The 20,094-nt window shown below is 42.7% G+C and overlaps 1 protein-coding gene across 2 annotated transcripts in view; it reads left to right on the forward strand.

The window, feature by feature from the left end:
• The window catches only part of SLC22A23 (solute carrier family 22 member 23), a 192,331-nt gene that overhangs the window by 24,346 nt on the left and 147,891 nt on the right, over positions 1-20,094 (forward strand). For both annotated transcript variants that reach the window (XM_074987739.1, XM_074987738.1), the window contains exon 2: positions 17,421-17,524. In XM_074987739.1, the coding sequence (XP_074843840.1) occupies positions 17,421-17,524 (104 nt within the window). The remainder of the gene's footprint in view (positions 1-17,420; positions 17,525-20,094) is intronic.

The raw sequence follows: 20,094 nt of genomic DNA on the forward strand, positions 1-20,094 counted from the left end.
ATGTATACCTGAAAACATGGTGCATTTAAATGGAATTAGCAAGGCAGTATATAATGTGACTTATCTCAATGACTCTGCATTTGTGTGTACTTTTCGGAGTGAACGATGTACTGTGGTCTTCCCAAAAATCTCTCATCCTCGGACGTTATTTCAGAGTCCTATTTCAGATTAAATGTCTTCTCTATCTGGCTCTACAAGATCTAAGGGTGGCAGAATCTCCTCTCATCCTTCTCCAGACCAAGGTTCTGATGCATTTATACAGTGCTCAATATCTGAGTTGCACACAGTACCATCTCTTAAAAAAACGAATGAACAAACAAAAAAACCCACAAAAACATGTTAGTAGTAGGTTTTATAAAAACTTCACTGTCCACCTGCATCAATTTTGGAGTCATTTTAGGCCTGACAATCTGTTTTAAAGACACACTTTTTCATTTAAAAGGAAAATTCTGTCCTGTGTAAAAATAAATACTGATGTTTTGGACCATCCTTTTTGTTTTTAAATGGAGATTAGGAATGAACCATGTTTATTGAAAAACTGCATCCAGCCCTAATAATTACTTTAAAATATTTTTTTGCTAACTATGGTTTTGTGAGGGCCCAGTCATGCTCTTTTATACGCAAGTTTACTCATGTAGCTATTACACCATTGAGATAAATGATTCTATTCACACCAGCAAGGTTTCCTCACATAAGTAGGTGTTTACTGGACCGGCTCCTTAGTTTGCTCTAAAAATAAGGTGGAATATTTTGATCTTCCCCTGGAATTCAGCAAGAATACTTTAACAAATTGATGTTCAGTTTTGGTTCTGTCTTCAGAGATCCTTCATAATTCCCTCCCCAGTCCTTTTCTGTATTCTCCTTCATTCCAAAAGCTGTGATATGCAAAGTACAAAAGATTTGTCAATTTTTTGGGTCAGAAGAGGTAGAGGATGAAATAGAAGGCATCAGTTAGGTGCATCATTCTCAATGTTGAATGTGAAAATACATTAAAGCCTTACATTACAATTGACACTTCCAAACTTCCTGCTGGTATTGCGCATCCTTCTTTTGAAAGAAGGACATGTTTTTGAGAGCTTTTCTGAGAGCCCACTGTAAAAAAGAGCCCATTTCTATTCCACTTCACTCCTTTCTATGTGGTGAACAGTGTTCCCCCTCCACTTTTCCCACCCCTGAGTGAAATTAATTTTGTGTGTACCAATATGGAGATGAAGTGATACATTTGGTGCACACAATAAAACTAATGTGGCAGGGGGGTGCTTCCTCCTCACTGCAGCACCTGGGCTGAGAGCGAGGGAAGGATGGAAGAACAGCATGAGTTCCCACCGTGGCGGTTTTGAGGCTGGGCCTCTCTGTCTGAGGCAGGATCTGGGAAGTTGGAGGGTGGGCTGGGGTGGTGAGTGGGGATGTTGGCCCTCTCCCTGCCTGTTGCAGATTCCCAACTTGCGTAACCTTCCTGTCAGCCGAGCAGGGCTAAATTGGTTTGCAAATGCCTGAGCAGCTTACAGGGATTTTAAATTGTACATATGTGGAATCACGAAATATTCATTTGCCTGAAAAAATGATAGCATTCTAAGGGTTAAGAACTGTTCAATTGAATGAAAAGTTGTTAATCTTTAACTAAAATGTTTACACTTTAAATATTAAAGCTCTCTATGGTTGTTAGACTGATACGAAAAAAGGTCTGAAAACTTGTTTATGTCCAGTTGTCACAGATCCAGTGCCACAAACATGTTTTGTTTAGAACAGCGGTCAGCAGCAGCTGCTGGAAACAGAGAAATGGCAATTGCAAACCACTGCTTTCTAGTACATTTCACAACTGATCCCTGGTGAGAGATGCTTTTGCTCCCAGCAGTTTCATAGTGGTGGGATGAGGTTGGGTGAAACTTTTTTTTTTCCCCTACCCCCTCCCTTCAAATGTGAGGATAAATCAGTCCTGTGATACTAGTGTCATTTTCTTCTTAGCCCCCTCTGCCTAGTATTACAAATGCATGATTGCAGCTCAAACAGACTGGAATTGTTTTCTTGGGGAATAGGCAAAGGGTCAAAGATATTTCTGGTTTGTTTTTTTTTCAGGTGCTCCCTGAGGCATGAGGAGAAATAGAGGAAATGATCACCTTATACTGAGACTACCCAGTGTTCAGTATTTGTGCAACACGATTTATGTCCTCTGTTTTTTTTAAACTGTCATAGAATAGAGAGACACAGAAGAATTCACATAAATGAAGAATTCCATTAAACTTTAAAGAGCACAGAAACCTGTGACCTAATGGCAAAAGAGCGGTGTTCAGTGCTGCTATATAGAAGGAGCCTTGGGTTCAGAAAGTAAATGTGATCTGTTTACTTTCTGGGTTGGTAGAGATTATACAGGCCATAAAGAAAATGGCATACTTGTGCTTTGATCCTGCTAGCACTTAGGCGCATGCTTAGCTTTTAGGCTTGCGTGTGAATGTTGGCAGGACTGGAGGAGTGGTTTGGGAGAAGTACACATTACTGCTGACCTTGTGTGCAAAAATCATGTGTTGGGCCCAAAGTAATCAAGTGTTTAAGCTAATTTCATTATTTTTAAAATGGGTTGTTTTTATTTGCCTTTTGGTTTTAGGTTTAACTTTTTGGAGTTGTTTTGCTGACAGTATGTGGATTAGAGAATTGATTTGTTCCCCCCGTCCCCCCAAGTGATCTCAGGTCTTCACAAAATAACAGTTTGGGCTTTAAGAAAAATACCAAATATTGCAGAACTTGGATTGAAATCAGATGGCAAAATACCCTGTACTTTTGGGGAATTGGGACACAAGTTTCTAATGTTTGTGAAAACTTAATGCAAAATTATTTTAAGTGACTACTGTGACCATCATGATAGATTTCCAAAGGCTTTGATGGTAGTTGAAGATCACTGTTGATATTACTGAGGTGGGAAAAGAGAACCTGATCTCACCGACTGAAGGACAAGTAATCCAAAAGTGGAAGTCAAGTATTTTTGGGGTTGGTGAATTCCAAGATGCCTGGAGGTAAAGGGATCTCTCTCCAAAAATAAAAAACGAGGTGAGAGAGAACTTGGAAGTTGAGCATTGAGAACACTGTTCATAGGATACATTATATGGTTAGCAAAACAGAAATAGCAATGATTGTGTAATTGGTAAACTTTCTTCTGTGCTTCTTGTGAAAAGCATGCCAGTTTCTGTGATCAAATGTGTTTACTTCTTACTGGAGCTAGGGAGCAAAAAAGTTGCTAATAAGGTTGTTAGCCATTCCTGATGAAAGTGAAACATAAGAGGAGCTGTTCTTCTGTAAAGTTGTAGTACTAGAATTTCAGAAGTTTTTACGTGCCTGAGATCTTACTGGGAAGGTCTGTGGATTGTCTGACAACTTTTTTACTTTGTAGGTTTCAAGTGTACTGATGCCTGAGTCATCAGGGAATTGTTAATTTCTACAAACTTTCCTGCTAAATTGGCACAACCATGGAGCCAAAGGTATTTTTCCTGATGGCTCAAGAGAAAGAACAGAGTTATTATATTAAAGTATGTACAGGAACCCTATTTCTTTTGTTAGGTATTACTAACTAAACTTTGTGCATAAAACTTGTTTTAGAGGAAGTAGGGTGCTGCATGCCTGAATATACTAGATTTGGGGATTCCAGGGAAACATGTTTTTTTCCCTGAACAAGGAAATAGTATCTTAGGGCAGTTCTATAACTGAGGCTGAAACCACAAGAGCAAAAGAGCAGTCTAAAGCAATGTGATTGACAAGTCATAGAACCTAACAAAAACCTAGAATCAATAAATGACTTGGAATTGCACTATTTTTTCGGTCTCTAGCCACAGCAGAGACAGAGCAGATAACAACAGCTTTTCTCAGAGGATGCTGCAGCACTTCCAGCATGTTGAAGGTGAACTGCAGCTGATGTTTTATCTACTTCAGCTTGCGGGTGGAGGAGCAGTCTGTCGAACCTACAATAATGGGTGTGTTTTAAAAAAAAGTGATTTTTATTGTTGTTTGGAAGTGTGGTAATGGGGAGCCGTATAGTACTAAACAGCGGTTTAATGGACTATTCAAAGTCAAAGGATTCTCTCTCTCTCTCTCTCTCTCCACACGCACGCGCGTGCACACTGTAAACACATCACCTCAGTACAACATTTATGCTGAAATATCAAACAATAGTAAATCGAGACATTTCAGAAGTTAGTGTGGAAATTTCAAAGGGTGAGTTTCTGGGGCCACTTACAAGCATTTAGAAATGGAGTTACAGGGTTTAGGGGAGAGAGGGCACTTCAGTGGTCCCTGTTGCTAGCAGGAGTGACTGGTGAGGAAGGACCAGACAGCCCCAGCCATGTGACTGCCCACCCCCAACCACATGACTCTTCCCTGTGCAACCCCAAGGGGAAGGCTGGGAAAACGCTCCTCCTGCTCCATGCCCTGGCTTGCTTCTCCTCCCAAGTCGTCTCCTCCTGAGCGATGAGGTCTGCGGAAACTAGCAGGGGCCTGGTGCCAGCAGCAGAGGTCCCCCTCCACACTCACTGTTTGGAGGGACGTGGATCCCTTGCTTATGATAACTGTGACTAGTATTTGGGAGTGCTGGCAGTGACTCTTATAGTTAAGGTTGCCTGGCACTTCCCATTTATAAGATCCTATTTTCTGTTTATGAATTTGTCAGAATTGATCTGTTGGGGCTGAAATTTTCTAGGTTGGGAGTTGTCCTCATTCTGAACTGTTTTTAGCAGTGTTGGCTAAATGCAGCTTCCAAGACTGAGGTGAGGGGGGAAAAATACATGTGTCTAGGGGCTTAAACAAAGTGCACCGTTTTGTTGAAAAGCTCCAATGGTTTGGAGCGCTGACTTGAAGTTTTAGAGGGGCTGTCAGATTTGTGCTTTTTGCAGTCTCAGAAAATTTACCCCTAATCTGGTCGAGTTATAAGCCCCCAAGGTTATGTGAAGTGCAGTAAAATGCGAGCTGCTGACCTGTGTCAGCTGACTCTCTCTCAAGGCTTGGGCTGTATGGCTATGAACATGATTGTTGATGCTCAGGCTTACACTGGAGACTGTGCTCTGGGATTCTCCCTCTTAGTAGAGTCCCGGAGCCCAGGCTCCAGCCTGAGTCTGAATGTCTGCACTGCAGTTTTATAGTCTTGACAGTCAGTCATTTGGCAGCGTAGGCATACCCCTAGAATCTCAATTTACACATTTGTGGAAGAGCATTCTTAGAGTTTGACAGCTAAATATGCATCTGTAACGTAGGGCTCCTTTGCTCTACTGGTAGGGCAGCCCTCTGTGATGAAATGGGGCAGATTTACATACATCTTTGCTATTTGGAGTCCAGCATTCTAGAGCAAGGTGACTCTAAAGCCGTGTTTCCCCAGTGGTGTTCTGCAGAACTCCAGGGTTCCACAAAGTGAAAATAAGAGTTCTGCAAGAAAGTGATCAGGGGTTAGCAACCTGCAGCTCAGGACGCTGCCGCTGCTGACTCCTCTGTGGCTCCCTGCCCAGCCACCTCTGAAACAGTAGAACTAAATTTAATTGGTTTAACGGCCAGCAGGGTGGTGGGAGGGTTCCAGCCATTAAACCAACTGAATATATCCCCGTTACTTCAGGAGCGGCATGGCAGGGAGCTGCAGAGAGCCCCTCACTCGCACAGTAGATGGCATGCACACAATGCAGGTGGGGCTAGGGGAGCCAGACAGTTCCTGCATCATCCTCACCTTTCATTGGGTGTGACTGGCCTCTTGCAGTGCCATAGGCGGCCAATGAAACTGGGCCCTCAGGACTAGTCAGCAGAGAATTAGTGGCTAAGGTAGGTTCATCCACCATGTTGGGTGAGATAACATGAGGATCTAACTTTGGTGAAGTTAGTTCAGGTAGGGTTAGGCTGGGAGCCTCGGGTGGGTGGGTGCGTTAGTCCCAAGGGTGGGTTTGGGGCTGAGAGGAGTTAAACCATATATAAAACTGTTGTTAGGGGTTCGGCAAAATTTTTTCAAGTTTAAAAGGGTTCAAAAAAAAAAAAAAGGGAAACGTTGCTTTAAACTAAAGCAAGAAAACTTGTTTCCCCAGAACCTCAAAAGACTTGTTTGCTTGTTCAGTGTTTCAGAATGGTTACTAGTCTAGATTTCTAGTGGCTTGTGATAATTGAACCCACTGTTTTCCAACCAGATTGGAGTAAACTCATATTTGGCATTCTATCATCTGGAACTGTCAAATAACCAACGTTGTAACCATAAGTAAATTTTATTTTTCTTTTCCATAAGTACAGAATAACAAAAGTAAATACAAATAAATACAGAAAATACAGTATAAGTTTACAGTGTGGAATACTACCTTTAGTTGGTAAAGTATGTACATACATTTTTGTTTGTTTTCTTAATATCGAACCTTATTTTTCTTCAGTGTTATGCATTACTAGATGTACCTCTCTATTATCCAGAATATTTGAATATCCAGCAACCTCCCACCCCTAGGGCTACCGGATCTGAAAGAGTTTATTGTATGTCTGATTTCAGTGCAAATGTTTTATGTATTTCTTGCCTCTTCCCCCTCCTCCCCAAGAAACTAAACAAAAATCCAAACACTCCCCACTCCTAATATCAGACACAACTTAGGCAAAGAAAACATTTAAATTACTGCTGGTCAAAAGGCCGGGGGAAGGAGTGTTTAATGTTTACAATTTTTAAAAAAGTTTTTTATATTTTTTCCCCTTTAAAATTTCTTCAATTTTCTAATGTCAAAACCTAAGTTATATAATTACTCAAAAGTGATGAAAATTATACCTAAGAACTGTTATACTGGGTTAGATCAATCTCCCATCTAATTCAGTGCCACAGGCTTCAGAGGGAGTGAACTGAACAGGGCAATTAATGAGTGATCCTTCTCCTGTTGTCCGGTCACAGCCAATGGGAGGAGGGGTAGCTCAATGATTTGAGCATTGACCTGCTAAACCCAGGGTTGAGAGTTCAGTCTTTGCAGGGGCCATGTAGGGATCTGGTGTAAATAGATTAAAAAAATCTGCGTGGGATGGTGTTGTGCTGTGAGTTCAGGGGACTGGAATCAATGACCTTTCAAGGTCCTTTCCGCTTCTATGAGAGAGGCATTATCTCCGCCAATTTACAGACAGCCCAGAACATGAGTGCTTCCCTGACCATCTTGGCTAATAGGTGTTGATGTATCCTGTCCTTTGTGAACTTGTCTGATTCTGTTTTGAACTTTGTTATACTTCTGAGCATCCTCTGGCAACAAGTTTCGCAGCTGACTGTTTGTTCTGTGAAGAAGCACTTCGGTATACATGCTTGGAACCTGCTGCCTATTCATTTTCATTGGGTCTTTCAAATGTTACTTGAAGGGGTAAATAACGCTTCCTTATTCACTTTTTCTCCTCACCATTCATGAGTTTATAGATCTGTCATACCCCACTTGGGCCTGCTCTGTGCTATGGCGCACCATTGATCTACTTCCGCTACAATATTTGTGTAGCTCAAGGCAACATACCGCATCTTGTGTGCGACGAGGTCAGTGGGCTTGTTCTCCTGTCGATGCAGGCTGCATTTCTCGTTTTGGTGGGGTACTTGTGCCTATGGGAGCAAGCTCAGATCCGTTCATCATGTTTACATCAGATGTAATAAATCAATGGCCAGTGGATCGACTGGGGCAACATCATTCCTTGGCTTAGTGTAGACATACCCTGAGTTGGCACTTTTTTCAAAGGTTGAACAGTTCCCATCCTTTTAATTCTTTTTTAATGGAAATTAATTATTTTTGTTGCCCTTCTCTGTAACCTTCCAGTTCTAATATCTTGTTTAGTATGGGGCAGCCAGACCTTCCTGAAGTGTTCAAGGTGTGAGTGTACCAGGAATGCAGAGTTAATTTAACACTTAATCAATATTACTTTTCTAATTACCAGATGTTGGAACTTTAAAACACTTTGAGTTCTACTACTGATGTTTGCAACCCACTCCAGCTTTCTCTGATCCTTTTCATCACAATATCACTTGCCAGTCCATCAAAAGAAACTCTTGGTCTACAGTTAACTGTTTTTGGGATACATTTTTCTTTTCACTACAGGCATTTGCAATCCCTCCACCCTTTTGCCTTATTCTTTATAAATCAGGGCAGTATTTTCAGCTATATAAATGTGTAACTCTATTGCAGTTGATTTTACACCATTTTAGGGCAGAATCAAAGAAATACAGGACTTGAGGAGACCTTCAGAGGCAAGACTGAGTAAACAGAGATCTATCAGAGATATTTGTCTAACCTGTTTTTAAAACCTTTCAATGGTGAGGATTCCACAGCCTCCCTTGGAAACCTATTTGAGAGTTTAACTAGTCTTATCATTAAGTATTTTTCTATCATCTAACCTAAGCCTCCCTTTCTGCAGATTGGATACAGCCCTACAAGCTCATTACTTCAGATTTGCGAGTCTAAATGTGTATCCTTGTTGTTGCGGATGACTACAATGTGCACAAACTGTGTGTAGTGTTGTAGTTGTACAGGTAGAGAGAGAAGAAGTTCTAATAAATATAGGCTCTATCTGCCTTCGTTATTCTTAAGAAGTGTATGTCAGCAAACTACCGGAAGCAGAACTTCAAATGTAATAACTGATCTGGTATGTCACCGTCAAATGTTCTTCTTTTGGTCTTTTTCATGTAGTTACTTTGTACAGAGTTGAGCATATTTTAAAAAAAATGCTAATGTTAATGCACTTTTTAAAAATTCACATATGCCAAAAGTGTGGTCAGACTGCATCCTGCCTTATAAAGAAGGAAAGTGGGGAAATCCTCTGAAAGTGGTTTGGGCTGCATCTACCTATGAGATGAATTCCGATTTATTGATATAAATTTTGTAATCTGGAATTTTATAAATTTGATTTTTGACTATCCTCCCCTCCCCACATGCTCCTCACAAAGTCAACTTATTACTGCCTCGCTCAATTAGCAAACATCAACTCTTGCAGTAGTGCATTTGGGGGAACCTATCCCACAGTTCCCTCATCCCCGTAGCATTCTGCGTACGCTCACTGGTCTTTGCCATCATCTTCGCACACTGCATTTTCCTTATTCCCCTCTCATGACAACCAAATGTCCATTTTTCTCATTTGAAGGAAGAAAAAGTAGGACATCCACAGAGATGGCAAAAAAAGTTTGCAGAAGTCACTTCTTCTGTAGCTGAATTCTCATGTGGCCATCCTGAGTGTCTGCCTTCCTGTGACTGTGTCTGATCCCTGAAAATAATACAGGGACCCTGAAAAGCTCGAAGAGAGAGAAGACAAAATTTTTGAAAAAGGAGTTTCTGAGGGGAAGGTCTTTGGCTTTCTGGTGCACTATAAGGCTACTGTGCACAGGCAGTGTTCTCAAGTGTACATCTGCTGAATGTCCCCCCCTTCCACAATTGCATCCAGTCCCTGACAAGAATACAGGAAGCTGGGCTGTATTCTTGAAGGTAGTAGGAAGAAGAAAGAAAAGTCTAGAAGAAAAGTTTTTTATCTTCCCTCTTCACTACACAGACATTGCCCTTGGGGCGGCGGGGGGGGGGGGGGATGGCAGTGAAATCGCATCCACTGAACTTATAACGGAAACAGGAATCCCAACTTGCCCTCCCCTCTGTGTTTTTTGCGGGGGAGGGTGTCAAATCAGGAAGACAGATAAGAGATATTAGCAAAAAGGTTTTATAACCGAAATATCAAACCAATAGGTGTCTGCATGGACACCAAGCCTCCAAACATATTTTTGGCAGTGGGGTTGGGGGGTGCTGTGGTCTCTGGCTGCGGAACCTGTTGAAGTAGTCTTCACCCTCCCCCTCCCCCCCCCGAGTGTCTTAGCTGCTGGGGGAGACTTCCCCCAGTGGCAATAAGCCCCACTGGTCCCTTGCTGGGGAAGGGGGGTTCAGTTGGGGGCCGGTTGAATTAGTTCCCCCCAAATATCTTACCTGCTGGCGGAGACTTGCCTCTGGCTGCAAGCCCCAAAATTCTTTCCCACCCTTGGAGCCCTAAATACACACAAGCCAGGGCATGGTGCTGACTGGAAGCCTGGTCAGCACTGAATGGCAGGCATGTCCTTTTATTGGGTCGCGGACTACCCACATGATGTGGCTGAGTGTGGGAAAGACCCTGACTGTGTGGCACCTGTGAGGGAAGGAAGGGAGTTTGTGCACAAATGTAAACCACTGATAAGTTGTTTTTTTGGCCTCTTCTGCAAGCACAACCCCCACAACAGCCTTGTTGCACGTCGTGTGTCTGGGCAGCAGCTGGCGCCAGGCAGTGCAGAAAAAAATACCAAATGTGGACATGGAACCATGAGCTCCATGCTGGGGCTATTTGTAATGAGTAGATGCACTCACAATGCTAAGAGCAAAGGAAGGCAGACACTTCTCAGGCTCTCAGACAAACATGACCCGACACGCTTCCTGGTCCCGACTTGAAATTCACGGTCTTCCTGTTACCTAATTCTGGCACACCTGGAGAGCAGTGGCCAGAGCGGAACACTGAGGGGCATTGTGGGTTACATACGGGACACCTTTGGAGGCTAATAAATTTGATTTTAAGACATGACGCTTCCACACTGTCCTTTAATCACACTTTTGAATTCAAGCTTGATGCTACATCCATCAGATAATGAAGATATTGTAATCTCAATGTTAGTGCTCCCTAAATCGAGCTAATAGTGTTTCAAAGTGAAGGAAGTCATACTGAGCTAACTGCCTTAAATTCAAATTTATCTCATAGTGTAGACGCAGCTGTAAAATGATTTTAACATCTCTTCTCTTGTGAAATGGAAATTCTGGATATCAACTGCTACCCAGCTTTTATGCAGTCCAAGGCATCATATTTCATCTATGCATAAAGAAAAAGAAATGTGAACCTCTGCAATGGTACTGTAGTGCGGTGTAGCAACTTTTGCTTGTTCGTTCATTGTTGGAAGAGATGGTGGTTGTCTAAGCAGTTTGCTTTATGAGCTAGGCTCATCTCTCTTCTCTGTCAGGTTCCCTTCTTACTCCTAAAGGCAGATTAGTGATTGGAAATAGCTGATATAACAAGAGGCTATACAAAGAATCTTATTCATGCTGCCCCAATGTAATTTGCTGTGGAGGTCTTCCTGGAAGTATCTATGGACAGGGTTGCCTTTTTCATATATTTAGCGTACCCTCTAACTTATAATGCAAAAATAATTAATTTGAAATAGTTTGATAACAAGAATTGTAGCTCTAGTTGCTGAATCATTTTCTTTAAAAACACACATTTAAAGTGGTGTTCTTACCCCTACTTCCAAACATTTAATTTTAGCAAGCGTGTTATGCAGTAGTTATGGAGACAAAAGATTCAGAGATGTGCAGGAAGAACTGTCAGGACTTGGTTGCAGCTGGGCTATGTGGGGGAGAAAGAGTGAGGAGCTGGAAGTGACCTTATGGCTGTGAACCTAGGTGAAGTGGAAAATATGGATAGTGGGTTTTGATGCTGTTTAATACCATAGTGAATTACTCCTGAGGGAATTCTGCACCCACAAACATTTCTGCAGACAATAGTATTTTAAAATTCTGTAATTCTTTGACAATAAATTCACGGAGGCTCAAGCTTGGCAGTGGAAAGCAGAGACCACTGTCTGCACAGAGGTGTGAAATCACCTGTAACTGCTCTCTCAATCCCTCGGGGACACAGACTAAGCCTTTTAGCTGTATGTGATGCCATGCAGAGTTCAGCCCTGTGCACAAAATATGCCAAGGCTCTTTCCCACCACACCATGTACAACAGGTACGGCTCAGGGAGGCTCAGCCGTGCAGGATCCAAGCCTGGAGGGGGGTGGGGGGTGTGTGAGAGAGAGATCCAGGTGCAGGGGGAGAGGGTCCTGTGTTGGATGACCTGGATGCTGGCATCGTGGTGAGGGTGGTGGGTGTGATGGGAATCCAGATGCATAGGGGCTCTTGAGAGAGGGCATTTTCCATGTGCAGTAATATCGGATCTCTGCGGGGAGGGTAAGGGTAAGGTGGCTGGAGTGTGGTGCAGGAGGTCTGGCTATGGTGCTTTCAGTAGGAGGTGCTGTAGCGGGTGGGGTTGTTGGGGTGATAGTCTGAGTGCAGCTGGTTGTGGCTCACTGGGTTGGTGGGCCAAATGCAGGGGACTACTAGTGGGTTTGAATGTGGGTGGGTCTCTGGGAAAGGTCTGGGTGCGAAGGTGCGGTACCAAGGTGGAGGGGAGCTTTTAGGTCCAGGGGAGGGGTGAGGGTCATGTCTTGGGGTCCAGATGATCAGGTGTTGGGCAGATGGGAGCAGCTCCCCATACAGAGGTAGGAAGGGGGAACTCTTACTGAGACACTAGTCACCTTAATAATTGACACACTTAAGGCCGTATTCTGCGCAAGGCTTCCACTGACTTAGCTGTGAGTTACGAGTTTGTAAACGCTGTGCCAGATCAGTGTTAATTTGGTTATGAAATAATTACTTCTCAGGTGTGTTCAGGTTTTGTCAGATACATAATGAAAGGAAGCACTGAAATAATCTATTTTGTTTTGAGCCTATGGTGTGGTGGCTCATCTACAGCAGATAAATGTCAGGATTCTAGGTTTGCCAAAAAAAGTGCTGCTGCAGTATAGAAACACTTACAAGGTGTTAACCAACAGTGTACCAACAGATGGCAAAATCTTAAAGTTGCTGTGGTGTTACAATATTACTTGGTACTGCTGAATTCTTCAGGATCTCTTTAGTCATTGTGAAATACAATATTAAGTGCAGGAGTCGTAATCTGCTATCTCCACTAGCTGAAAGTTTCTGCCAAAATACTAAGCAGTGGAATAGTTCTAAAATGGTGACATTTTAAATGGTCAGCTTATAATTTTTAGATTTGCCAGTTCATTTGGATTGATGGGTCTGATCACAGGTCTCAGAATTCTTGTTACAGACCAGCTGCAAGCACAGGAAGTCTGTGCTCCACTGACTTAGAGCAGATCTACACTAGACCTGAAAGTCGATCTTGAACACACAATTACAGCTACAACTATTGCATAGCTGGAATCGACATATCTAAGATCAGTTTGTCAGGCCATTCTCAGAGAGGGAGGTGGATGGGAGGACTTCTCCCATCGACCTCCCTTATTCCTTGTGAGAATGAGGAGTACCAGTGTCGACTCTTGAGCCCTGATGGTTCAGTTTAGCACCTCCCCCACTAGGCATGCCAAATCGAACCCCGGAAGATTGACCTCGACCAAGTCGATCTTCCAATAAGTACAGTTGCACCCTTACATTAGATGCCTGTGGGCTCACCGCACCAGGTTAAGCAAGCACACGTCCCCCCCGTCCCCCCCGGCCCTGCCTTCCACTCGCATGCCTCTCACCTGCTGGTTGCCCCAACCAACTTCTCCCCTGCCCTTCCAGTGTCTTCAGACCACCGTGAACAGCTGACTCTCAGCATTCAGGAAGCCCCAGGAGGGTGGGGGAGGGAGGAACCAAGGATGGGGTGTGCTTGGGCAAGGGGGTGGGATTTGGATAGGGGCTAAAGGACAGGGGGTAGAATTGGTGAGTTGAGGAGAGCAGAGTTGGGAAGAGATTAGGCAGGGCTGAGGGAAGGGTTGGCATGAGGGTGAGGATGGGCCTGGTGCAGGTGTGGGGGATCGAGCACCTCCCAGCTACAAGAGAAGTCAGCACTTAGGCTAGACAGTCTCTTGGTGTAAACTGAAGGTCGTTGACTATGATGACTCATCAGTTGATCTGGCACATAACTTAAAAATACTGATACCTTCGGTTCTGATTCTATGGCAAAGGGTGGATTTTGTTGGCTACCTCAGGGCCTGGTGATAAGCTAAAAATTCAAAGAAAAGGAGTTATTGCAACAGCAGAATTTGTCTGATTACCTCCGTCTTGGTCTGAAATATTACATGAGCAGCTAATGACATTTTAGCCCTTTTCAGTCTTGAATCCTCACCTATATGTAATCTGTTTCTGAACATCCGTCGTGTTCAGGTTACATTGCAGCCAGCTGTCTTTGTTCACTAGCACTACTGTGCCGTGCCGTTCAGATATGCTCTTTTTGCCTTTGGATAACATTACTGTTTTTCTGGGAATAACTAAATGAAAATGGCAGCCTTGAATACATGGCCTTTACAATATTTTTAATGAGCAGTTTTTATGTAACTATTGAAATAACTTGATCTCAATTTGGAATGCACCATCACAAGTGATTTATCCTTCTGATGGGCATTAGGCAACTTCAGTTAGCAAGGTAACTCATATGCACTTTCCAACTATTTCTGGAGGTCATATGCATCTTTGTGCATATATCGGAGGGGTAGTCGTGTTAGTCTGGATCTGTAACAGCAACGAAGGGTCCTGTGGCACCTGATAGACTAACAGAAAAGTTTTGAGCATGAGCTTTCGTGAGCACAGACTCACTTCATCAGATGCTGGTCTTGGAAATCTGCAGGGCCAGGTATAAATAAGCCAGAGTAAGGGTGGGGATAACGAGGTTAGCTCAGTCAGCAAGGGTGAGGCTTACTACCAGCAGTTGATCTGGAGGTGTGAACACCAAGGGAGGGGAAGCTGCTTTTGTATTTAGCCAGCCATTCGCAGTCTTTGTTTAAGCCTGAGCTGAGGGCGTCAAATTTGCAGATGAATTGTAGCTCAGAAATTTCTCTTTGGAGTCTGGTCCTGAAATTTCTTTGCTGTAGGATAGCTACTTTTAAGTCTGCTACTGTGTGGCCTGGGAGATTGAAGTGCATATAGTAACCCTAAAATCTCTGTCAGATTTTCCTGTGCAAAATGCCATTAGTTGCATTTCCCTTCATCTCCAATAAACATGCCTTTTAAAACGTAATCTTGACTAACAGTATGTCTCATTGTGCCATGCTCACTTTATTAAAGTAACTACAGGTTGAACCTCTCTAATCCGTGACTCTCTTGTCCAGCAGACTCCTTAATCCCCCATGATCTTAGTTATCTGGATGACCACTTATTATGAGCGTGGCCAAGTTTTCCATGTTTCCATAAAGTTTGTTTACAGCCACCCATCCTGGCTCTGTGTTCTGTGCTGTTACTTGGCTGTAATTTACCCCTAAATGTCTAAGAGCCCAGTAAGCAGTGGAAGTATTGGTAATGTGCTAGAAAATAGTGACCTCCTTTGGTCTGGCAAATTCTCTCATCTGGCACTGGTCAGGTCCCCAGGGTGCTGGATGAGAGTGGTTTAACCTCTAGTTTTTAGGCACTTGGTGAGAAGAATTTACTCTTGCTGTTAGTTACATGGTAACAACCCCTTTGCTACTACCTTCAGACATGCAGCACATAGCCTGTAAGTGGCCTCAGTAGTTGGACCCCACCCACGTTACATTTTTCAGGTTGTGCTGCAGTGACAGCACATCGATTGGAGAGGAAAATAGGTATGGCTTCAAAAGACTGCGTTCAGGTGTTTCCAGATGAATCGGCTCATTTGCAAAGAGCTAATATGCTGTACTTAATAGCGTATATTGTTACATTACCCTCCATATCTATGTAACTGGATGGCGCGTTGTTGGTATAACCCAATCCAATTACATACAGAAATGGAGGTTGTACTTTGGGAGGACAGTCGTGCTGGACAGCAGTGACAGCACATTAATAGTGTGTTTATGCTGTGGTGTTATACTTTGGCACGTGGCATACTCTGCTCACCCGTTCTTCAGGGAGCCTGTCTCTTGCATTATTGGAACCAAAGGGTTTTAATATAGCCCCTTTTTGTGAGCTTAATGGATCCTGTAACTCTTCCTAATTCAAAATGTATCTAATCTAACATAACCTTGGCATGTTGGTTCTTGTAGGATGGAAAAACTGAAAAGCAAATGACATATTTAATTCTGTGTTTTAACTGTCCAGTCACGTCCTGCAAAATGTTGGTGGGTAGGGCCCCTACATTACCTTCACATGGATGACCATATACACTTCAAATTATGGTTGAAAGGAACAATGCTGTCCTTCCTCTGCCAATATTTTTTGCACTTAATTTAGAAATCTGCAGTTATCTCTGTAGGAATAGGTATGACTCCCATTGCACTAGTATTTAAACACCTCACTTTGAGTGTGTCCTTGTAATACCTTCTGTGAGGTATGGAAGCATTACCACTTCTACATTACAGACAGCAGAGAGAGGCCTGGAGGTGAGGTAACATGGAGGCAGTTGGGGACAGAGGCAGGAATTTAACCCCAATTTCAGGTGGATCTGGCCAATGCCCTCACTGCCCAGCCACTCTCTTGAAAAAGTGGCCAAACAGAAGCACAACAGACAGGGCTGCCCGATGTCCTGGAAGCCCTGTCTGTCACAGAAGGCCCCCTGGAGTGGCCACTCTGGCTTTGTATTGACGGGCATTCTACCTCATGTGGGAATGGCAGAACGCTGTCAACAGAAGTGGGTGCTCCGTGGGTTTTGTTGACAAAACTGTCTTGTGTAAACATAGCCTACGGGTCTGGAGAAGACTGCAGGATGTTGAGAAGGGACCTGCATTTTGAAGACCACATGCGCTGATATGATATGGACAAGGTTGTAGAATTTTTGGTTGTGGACTTTTGTGCAGTGTTGGTAGTGAACTGGGGTGGACTTGGAAACTTTTGTATTAAAATTACTGGGATCCAAGAAAGAAAAGAAGTGGGGCCAACACCAGGCTGCCCTGAGTCCGTGAAGGGGCACCCAAGGGGAGACCACTCCTTTGTGCTCCCCTTTTGGAATAGTACAGTTCCAGCAACCGAGATTGTTTCAGAGTGCAGTTCCATCTCCCTCTTATTACTCCACCATAAAATGGCACTGTGGAAACAGCTAAATCAGGCTAATGCAGTTGCACTTGATTCTTCTACTGCTCTTACCACTAACGTGCCAATAAAACTTAGTCTTTCCTATGAGCAGGCTATTTTTCGTACATCATCAGCCCATCTTACTTTCAAGGAGGTGGAGTCCTGTTGAGAGATACTGTACTGTGTGCAAAAAACTTACTTTCAGTTGGTGTGATGTGTCCTGAACCTGGTGACTCTGGAGTCTGTTACAAAACTCACCATCTTCCCCAGGCATTTGAAAACAGGGCTTTAGGAAAACTGGGGATTTGAAATTGTCTGGCTTACTGCGGGTGGTTTAGATAGAATTGTACTGCTGCACTTTACACATGTTGGAGTAGTATTTGGCTGTGTTTTAAGTTCTTTCAAGACTGCTGAAACGTGGATAGATTCCCATTTTTATAAATCCAAATTAACTTCAGAACAAAGATTAAATGGCCAAACTTGTTGGTGTATAACTAAACACTGGATCCAGCTCTCACTGAGGTAAATGAGAGACTTTTCATTCCCAGTAACATGTGGTGGATTTGGAGTTGAGCAACGAAGAAAACATTTTAAAGTGTGAATGCTAAAATTATGAAGGACAGCTACAATAACAGTGATATGTTTAAATGTACCAGAGAAGAGCCACATATATTTCAAGATACCTGCCTCTTTTTCTTTTTTCAGTGGGGTCTTGTTTGCGAATCTTCCTGGAAAGTCCATATTGCTAAATTCTCCCTACTCGTAGGATTAATCTTCGGCTACTTGATAACTGGATGTATAGCTGACTGGTGAGTGAAAAATCTGTTAATACTGTGTAATTTAAATGAGTAAAGATGCTAAGCGTCTCTGGAACTTTAAAGCTTTTATTCATGAGGAAAGTTTTAATTAGATCTGCAGACCTCTGAAAAGAGTTGAAGAGTTGCATGAGTTGGTATGGCAGTACAAAATGTATTTTATTTCCTTGGGCTGAGTCATTTATGGCATGATAAATAACGTAAAGGGAAAATACTTAACTATTGTTTTCTAATTATTTGCTGTTGACGTACTGTTACTGCTGATACGACAGAGCAGAATTAAATATTTTCTAATTATTTAAAAAATGAGCCTTTGTTTTAGACAGCAGTAGCCACCAGTGTTCTATGAAATAGTTCAACCACCAATTGCTGTTTAGCCATATTTTCTGGTGAGACAATGTCAACTCCCATTTGGCCTAGAATGTTAACCTTATTTCTTAAGGTCTTAGCAAAACAGCAGAAAGGTTTGTAATTTTTTAAAAATTGTTTTGAAGTAAATGAACATACCCTTGAAACACCTGAAACCCAAATGCAGCAGTATTAAGAACACAGTGTTGTCATTTCTCAGCCTCTGAATTACTGAGGAATGGGAGCGTTGAGAGAACTCTCCAGAGTCTGTTTTCACTTTTTTAAATCTCTGTTATAGTTACAAAAAGAAATATTATACTGTGGCCATATTGAGATTGGCCTGAGGTTGCAAAGATCCAGAAACAACAGTTTTGGGGTATGAAACTACCCCATTCATTCCAATGGATGCTAACTCAGTTGTCAGTTATACTTTTTTGTTCGTCCACTACTGATTTAAAGTGGGGAAGAGATTAGAGGACATTCAGTGTTTTGAAGATTTACATGATTACTGTTCACTTTGGTGCTCTACCTCACAGCTCTGAGGATGAGAATCTTGATGCACTTGTGGAGCAGCCTGGTCTGAAGTTTCACTTAATTTCAATTTTAAATAATCAAAAATGGTTTCTATGTATATTGTTTTATGTCTAGTATTAAATATTCATTGCTCTTTAAAATAAAAGCTTAAAGGTGTGTACAGTAGACTAGAGTTGAATTTTATTTCATTAGAATTCTAAAATTAAGGCAGAGCTGAAAAACAAGAGACAAGTCTGTGGAGGGCAGTTGTGTAGAGGGGCGGGGGTTGGAGTGAGGAGTTTGATTTGTTTCATTGCCCTGCAAAGGGGAAGGACTGCTGAAGTTTTAAAAGTTTGAGAGAAACAGACGTAAGTGACCCAGTTAACCAAAGGGAAACTGATTTGATGTTTTTCATTGTCTAAGCGGAGAGAAATGCATGCAATAGTGACGCATTGGCTTTTGAAATCTTCCACTTTCAGCAATCCAAGTTTGAGGTAGTTACATAGATAAAGACGTTTGTCTGCAGCATATGATTTTGCAGTTGTTCATGTTCCTTTTGAAAGCAAATTTCTCCAGCTGCAAGTGATGACCACATGACATTGTAGTGATTTTCATTCACTGACCAACTATTAGGGGAAGCCCTAGTTGTGTGGGTTGGTATAAGTGGAAGATCTATGGGATCTAGCAGGTAGGGACTCCATTCATTCACATTTAGGGCCAAACCCTTATCCAGCAATCAGTGCATTATGAACGGTAGCCTGAGTAGTATGGGCACTGCAGAAGACCTCGTGTCAGCCAGGCAATTCGCCACTCTATCTGGGGCAGAACAATGTGCTGCCAAAAACATGTTACTGTTGCTTTCTACAGAAGTAAGGTGGTCACTGGAAATGGTGCTGCACAGAATTTTCAGTGGATGGCAGTATTCCTATTTCTATGTACACACCCAGTTATGTCTGTCCAGCCCTTCCCTAAGACCATTTTTCTTTTGAGGACTTTGCACATTCTATAGCATTACATGCATGAATCTGCAAGTGCATCTGGTTATCCTGTACCATATGTCGCTGGTTGCACAAATGTCCAGGACCTAAGTTCCTTGTAAGCTGCATAGCCGCACTGCTGCCTATTTATCATAGAATCACAGAACTGGAAGGGACCTCGAAAGGTCATCGAGTCAGTCCCCTGCACTCAGCAGGGCCATGCACCACCTTGACCATTCCTAACAGATGTTTGTCTAGCCCACTCATAGAAACCCTTGATGAGGAAGATTCCACAGTGTCCCTAAGCAATTTATTCCTGTGGTTACCATTCTGACAATTAGGAAGCCTTTGGGAACCTAAACCTTCCTTGCTGCAATTTAAGCCAATGGCTTCTTGTCCTATCATCAGCTATTAAGAAAAATAATTTTTCTCCCTCTTCTTTGTAATAACCATTTTTTTAACTTGAAAACCATTGTTATCTCCCATTCCTCCTGTCTCTTTTCCAGGCTAAACAAACCCAGTTCATTCAGTCTTCCCTCACAGGTCATGTTTGCTACATCTTTAACCATTTTTGTTCCTCTTCTCAGGCCTTCTTCCAGTTTGTCCACATCTTTCCTGAAATGTGGTGCCCAAAACTGGACACAGTACTCCAATTGAGGCCTAATCAGCCTGGAGTAGAGTGGAAGAATTACTGTTTGTCTTGTTTTCAGCACTCCTGCCATGTCT

The sequence above is a fragment of the Carettochelys insculpta genome, chromosome 2 (assembly GCF_033958435.1).
Source record: "Carettochelys insculpta isolate YL-2023 chromosome 2, ASM3395843v1, whole genome shotgun sequence".
Taxonomy (NCBI): Eukaryota; Metazoa; Chordata; order Testudines; family Carettochelyidae; genus Carettochelys; species Carettochelys insculpta.